Source organism: Micropterus dolomieu, linkage group LG07, assembly GCF_021292245.1.
Source record: "Micropterus dolomieu isolate WLL.071019.BEF.003 ecotype Adirondacks linkage group LG07, ASM2129224v1, whole genome shotgun sequence".
Taxonomy (NCBI): Eukaryota; Metazoa; Chordata; class Actinopteri; order Centrarchiformes; family Centrarchidae; genus Micropterus; species Micropterus dolomieu.
Genome location: NC_060156.1, coordinates 22,560,582 through 22,567,564, shown reverse-complemented (window position 1 = coordinate 22,567,564; position 6,983 = coordinate 22,560,582). Strand labels below are relative to the sequence as shown.

Sequence of the window (6,983 nt, the reverse complement as noted above, 5' to 3'; positions counted from 1 at the left end):
TGCGTTCTGAACCATTTGTAAGGGTTTCACCGCACAAGCTGGGAGACCTGCTAGGAGGGCATTGCAATAGTCGATGCGAGAGATAACCATGGCCTGTACCAGAAGCTGGGTGGCGTACTGAGTGAGGTAGGGCCTGATTTTCCTTATGTTGTATAGAGAAAAGCGGCATGACCGAGAGACAGTAGCAACATGGTCTGAAAAGGACAGCTGGTCATCAATCATGACACCCAAGTTTCTCACCACCTTGGTTGGAGTGATGGTTGCAGAGTCAATTTGTAGTTTGAGGTTATGGTGGATAGATTGCTTGGCTAGAATGACCAAGAGTTCAGTCTTAGAGAGGTTTAGTTGAAGGTGGCAAGCCTTCATCCATGCAGATATGTCTGATAGACAGTCCGTGATCCGCGCCGAGACAGTGAGTAATGCACTTTGTGAGACAGAAAATTATCCTAAAAATGAGCATCAAAATACTGACCGTCCACCAGAGAAGCAGACAGATGACAGAACAAGAAGGTGATATACCAAATGGTGGTTTGCCTTTTGCCTCTGCAATAACCTTTTTCTTACACTTATAAAATGTTTCTTATGTGTAATTGGCTTTTATTTACATACTCTGCATCTTTCATGTGAACATGCTCATAATTGGAGTGGACCAGAAGGCCATTTGGTAACAAGCATTGTTAGACAACTTATTCAAGGTCACCAGTACTGCACTTACAGCCACGTAACCCAAGGCCTAACTAAGCTCTGCATGGTACAGCCCCCTGGATGTTTAAAGCTCCTGCAGATCATTCCCAAAATATGACTTTTTAAAGACATTAACTTTCATTGAGTATTGAGACTTAACATCTGTCTCCAAGTTGTTTTCCTTCTTTGCTTCATTTCAGTTGTAGTCCATTGGTTGTGACCCTATCTTTCTTCCTTGTATTTACCTTTGGAGACACTAATTACACTTGATGAAAATTCAAATGGAGTCTCCCCCAAAATAAAACGAGAGTTTCAGTACAGTGAGAAAATATGTTTGTAAAGCCAGCATTCAGCCAGCAATGTATAGCATCTCATATGCTCGCATGGTTGCTAATTTGCTACTGTAGCTACTGTAGCTGCTAACAATGGCCAGATGATAATTCATTGTTTTATTTGAGCATTCTAAAAACATAGACGTGTCTGTTTTTTCATAAATTGTTAATGATAGTGAATAGCTACTGTCCCCTTACTCTACTATATAGGATTTTCTGTGAATCATTAGTGCAGTCATCATGTAAAATATGCTTATGTGTATTAATCAGTAGAAAGCAGGAAAGTATAAACCTTACCTCATGGCTACGTTGCTCCCATCTACCACAACAGGCCGAAGGTTTTCTTTGTCCTCCAGCAGCTGGGATGGACACATCAGCCGACAGGAGTCCAGAGAGGGGTTGTTGGAGGAGGAAGAGGAGGAGGAGGAGGAACAGGCCAAAGATGATGACAAAGAGGAGGTGGGAGACTGGGAGACAGCAGAACAACCTTGCTGCTCCATCTCTGTCTTGGTTCCCAGTTTGACCAGCTCACCCAGAATATCGTTGATGAGTGCATCTGGGCCCAGTTTCCTCAGCACCAGCAGCACCAGCTCCTCAGAGTATCCCAGCTTGAGAGCAAACTCTACCTTGGTGCGGTAGTCTGTGACAGGGTCAGTAGGAGAGGATATTTCTGGCTGTGGGGAGTCTCCAGGGGATATATTTGGTGCCAGGTCCAGCCTGACTGTCTGACAGACTGAAAAGGACTCTTGGAGGCATAGGTGAGGCTGACCTTGCAGAGGGTTTTGAGATTCAGAACCACACCCATTATGGAGCCGTTCATCATCACTGTCGGATACAGTACTCTCCTCAGAGAAGTTACTGCAACTACTACTGCCGCTATAGCTTGAATGGGTTCTAAAACCAGTGCTACTACTACCAATACTGTTACAGCTGTTATTTTGGGCACCAGCACTGATCTGTAAGACCCCTATATTCCCAGCACCTGTATCAGTGCTCAGGCTGGCATGCCGCTCAGCACCTTCCACATGAAGGTAATCCAGATCCAACCCCAGACTGAGGATGTGGCCTGTCCCATCCTCCAGATGGTCCTTCACGCCCATGAAGCTGTCTTATACATCCAGCTCCGCACCCTCCTTGACCTCCCAGGCACCTGACGGACCCCACTGTTACTGCTTATAGTTAACAGCTCACTGACTGGTCCTTGGAGTGAAGCTTGAGGGAGACAAAAGAATCAGCTGGTTACATTTCTGAGGTCTGCATTTAGGGACAGTATGCAGATTGTCATAAATATGCAGGTCAGGACTGGGTCTATAAATTTGGATAAAAAAATGTCTTTATAACCCTATTTACACTTGTTTGATCTATATCTAGATATCTTACCTGAACATGAAAATGCATGTTCATGCAAGGTGTACATTTATGCAGACCATATTACAATCAAGATGCTATCAGATGCTGATATGCTGGTTCACCTTGTGATCAGATCTCTGCCACAGGAAATACCATGGAGAAATATTGTCCAGGAAGCTGAAAGGTCACCATACTCTGCTTCTTTCTGCCATCTCAAGCAAGACATGCAACACCCTACAGCCAACCTCTTCACCAGTAAAGGAAAAATAAGTAGAGCCCATAGCAGCATCACTTCCCTTGACCTAAGATGCACCATGAAAAGTCTGCCAGCTCTGCCTATCAGCTTTACATATTGAGCCAGGAGAAACTTCTAAACGAGTAAATGCTTTATGAAGTTTAATGGACCGCAAGAGGCTTTTAAGAGGTAGGGCAAGTTGAAAACTGTGACCTGCCTTAACTGCCGTTCCACTTCTACTGACTTGCATTTTAGCAGCAATGAGCTCTGTCAAGAAACATTAATCACACTAGAGGAATAATACCAGACACCTAAGCCAAAAACAGTGTCAAAGTGATGCCAAACCACTGACATGTACATAAGTACAATCACATCTGCACCAAACTTTACAGGGATAATAACAGTCACGCCCTGAACACATCCATATGCCAACATTCACTCAAAGGCACAATGACCTCAGTCTCAGAAGAGCCTTAACACATAGATGATGCTTTGTTGCGAAGCTTGTGAGTTTTAGGGTAACGGCGTGTCCGTGGCATGGCGTTAAAGTTTGATGCTTCGCCATGACACAGGAAGTTGTTGTAACTTCACAGTACATGCTCATATTTGCACCAAATTTTACACGTTTGATAAGGATCATGCTGTGAACACATCTGCAGGCCAATATTTATTCGTCCTCATAGCACCACTTAAGTAGCAGGAAGTGACCATTCAACGATGCAGCACCCATGCCCCGTTTCCTGTTTAGATGCACGAAACTTTTGTGGCACTTATATCATACCAATAAACACGAAAGCCTCTTGCAGCCATATCCTAAAGTCAACAAGGAAATCAGTCATTTTCGTTTGAAAGTGCATTTTTAGCCCATTTATGGCCTTTTACAGGGTGCGTACTTTAACAAACTCCTCCAAGGGAATTAATCGGATCAACTTAAATTTTTTGTTGTGCAATCTTAAGGCATGAATGATAAAAAGTTGCAATTTGTGGGTTTTTGTCCATGGGCATGTCCGTGGCGTGGCCTCGAATATCAATGCTTTGCCATGAAACTCTTAATTTGTTATGACTTCAGTATACATGCTCAGATCTGTCCCAGACTTCACAAGGTTGATAACAGTCCTGCCCTGAACACATCTACATGCCAATATTCAATCAATGTCATAGAGCCACCTTCTGGCAACAGGAAGTAAGCCCTTTCAAATCATTTGATTTACATGGTACTTTCACAAGGTCATCCACACTTCACGTACTGGTACAAAACATATAATAAGAGGGTGTTGTCTAGTGCCACCTAGAGGACACAGGAAGTGATGATAACTCCTTTGTGACCAGTCCAAACCACGTGATAATTCAGACGCACGATTTCCGACCTTCAGCCACTGCGCCGCAGCCGCATCACGCCCGACATGCAAGGCCCGTCCAACGCTGCTTGCTACTTTAATATATTGCTTTGTTTTCTTGAAATAGACATACATAATCTGTCTTTTTAACAGCAGTTGTGTGAGAATAACACAATAACATCACCTCATCATCGTATGCAATTACTGGAACGCTTCACATCAGAAGTAAAAGAGTATTCTTTGACTGACAGGCAGTCTCTCTGGCTATACCTAAGTTTACATTCCATGATGGGCTTGGCATTGTTTGTTGCACTATGTATAACATTAAGAACCTTGTGGTGCATTGGCTGCAGACTAAAACACAATATTCCAGTGTATTCAACTATACTACTTACAAAAATATAACAATGTTAAAATATGAGTGGAATTACATGTACATGGATGCAATTCAACACAACAGCATCACAAATTCTGATTCTACCAACTGAAGAATCCATAGAGTTTCAACGCCTTGGATAGATTCTGTATAATAACATGAGTGCATAAGTGAAATACATAACTGCTAAGGGTCGACCTCTTCCCAAGTTATTTATGAATCATTACTTTGACAGGGTTCTTCAAGAAAGCATTAAGCTCATCTCGAGTAGGTATGTTAAAATTAACTACACCCTCAATTTTGTTTTGAGTAGTAAACTTATTACTTGTCACGCAGATCAAAATAACACTAACCAGTCACTAGACAGTTGCATACACGAAAGGTTAGAAAAAGTTTTCACCTAAAAATCTAGCTTAGTGCGCCAAGTTCTTTCTAGATATGAGTTACTTAAAGAGAGTGTTGTATTATAAGATGGGCCCCAAGCCCAAGTCAGCCCCGAGTGTCCATGATGCCTTTTGCTGTTACACAGGAAATAAATTCCTAGGGATTGGAAATTAGTTGCAAGCATCTCATTTTTGCCACAAGAATACAACTAGATGTGCAATGCAAGAGCTCCAGCAATTGTGATTTTGTACCACCAGCAAGCAGCAATTGTTTTAAGCACAGAAAGATCTGTCCGACCATTGCCCACATGACACATTGTAACAGGCTAAAACATGTAAAAACACTGGTACGGTCCTACGTGTATTTAATCAGATGAATTGCTTTATTCAAATTGAGGATTTTGGATTCAATATTCAAAGGTTCTTTCGAAAACCTCAATAGAAGTTTTGAATGTAATAAAAATGGCATTCGGTACAGCCTCTTGTTATGGTTCTATTTATGTCTCTTCTTTCTTTGCTACTGAACGTAACTCACTATCGCCTCTTGAGGTACAAAGTTGTTTTACAAGACAGGAAGGGCCGGGGCAGATATCTCTGTAACACAATACATCGACATCTTTGACATATCATCAGACCTGTTGTTTCTTCACATTCTGTTGATAATTTTAGTTAATTATTCATCAGAATCAGAATCAGAATCAGCTTTATTGCCAGGTATGTGTACACATATGAGGAATTTGACTCAGGATTGAACACTGCTCACGATGTGCTTACTTATACAATAATAAAATAATAATTTAATAATAATAAAATAAAATCCGACACAAACTACAGAGTAGACAACACTAATATACACACTATGAACAAAACAATATAGACATATTGACAAATAGTGCAGTGATCAGAGTGCAAAGGATGCAAGGGTAAACTATTCTCATTATGTACATGTTGAAGGTGGATATGATATACAGGTACACATACATGTACACATGTACACGGTGTGATGGAACATAGTGCAAAGGATGCTGAAAAAAATAAATAAGACCTATGACCTTATGACCTGAGGTAGGTGTATTGGTATACAGTATATACAATATGCAGTATGAACAGCACTGAAATAGAGAATGGTGAATGAATAAATAATAAGTGGAAACCAGTAAACAGGTGCTGATTAGAGGCAGAGTTACTGGGTTATTGCACAGGAATTGTTCCTGACACTGTGAGTCAGAAATCAGCTGTTAATCAGAGTGATGGCTTGTGGGAAGAAACTGTTCCTGAGTCTGTTGGTTTTGGTGTACAGTGCTCTGAAGCGCCTACCAGAGGAGAGGAGCTGAAACAGGTTGTGTCCAGGATCCATCACTGCAGATCCATCTGCAGTGATGGAAATGTATAAGTCCTGAATGGAGGGCAGGTTGGCACAGATTATGCCACAGTCCTGACTGTCCGTTGTAGTCTGTCCTTGTCCTTTTTGGTGGCAGATCCAAACCAGACAGTGATGGAGGTGCAGAGAACAGACTGGATGATGGTTGTGTAGAACTGGATCAGCAGGTCCTTAGGCAGGTTGAGCTTTCTGAGCTGACGCAGGAAGTACATCCTCTGCTGGGCCTTCTTGATGATCGTGTCAGTGTTGGGCTCCCACTTCAGGTCCTGGGATATAGTGGATCCCAGAAACCTGAAGGATTCCACAGCAGACACAGGGCTGTTGAGTATGGTGATGGTGGGCAGAGTGGGGGGGCTCCTCCTGAAGTCCACGGTCATCTCCACAGTTTTGAGCGTGTTAAGCTGCAGGTTGTTCTGACCGCACCAGAGAGCCAGCTGATCAACCTCCCGTCTGTAGGCCGAGTCATCACCGTCCCGGATGAGGCCGATGATCGTTGTGTCGTCAGCGAACTTCAGGAGTTTGACAGATGGGTCTCCTGAGGTGCAGTCGTTGGTGTAGAGGGAGAAGAGCAGTGGGGAGAGCACACACCCCTGGGGGGCGCCAGTGCTGATAGTTCGGGTGCTGGATGTGATGTTTCCCAGCCTCACCTGCTGACTCCTGTCAGTCAGGAAGTCTGTGATCCACTGACAGGTGGAGGCTGGCACAGTGAGCTGGGTGAGTTTGGTGCTGAGGATGTCCGGGATGACGGTGTTGAACGCCGAGCTGAAGTCCACAAACAGGATCCTAGCATATGTCCCTGGAGAGTCAAGGTGTTGCAGGATGTGATGCAGACCCAAGTTGACTGCATCATCCACTGACCTGTTAGCCCTGTAGGCAAACTGCAGGGGGTCCAGCAGGGGGCCTGT

The 6,983-nt window shown here is 43.3% G+C and overlaps 1 protein-coding gene across 1 annotated transcript in view; it reads right to left on the bottom strand.

The window, feature by feature from the left end:
• Positions 1 to 2,116, bottom strand: part of LOC123974166 (probable ribonuclease ZC3H12C) — a 7,116-nt gene extending 5,000 nt beyond the window's left edge. The window contains exons 1-2 of the mRNA XM_046054645.1: positions 1,816 to 2,116; positions 1,314 to 1,737 (exon numbers count right to left, since the gene is read on the bottom strand). Coding sequence (XP_045910601.1) covers positions 1,314 to 1,737; positions 1,816 to 2,116 — 725 coding nt within the window. The remainder of the gene's footprint in view (positions 1 to 1,313; positions 1,738 to 1,815) is intronic.
• Between the last annotated feature and the right edge of the window lie 4,867 nt (positions 2,117 to 6,983).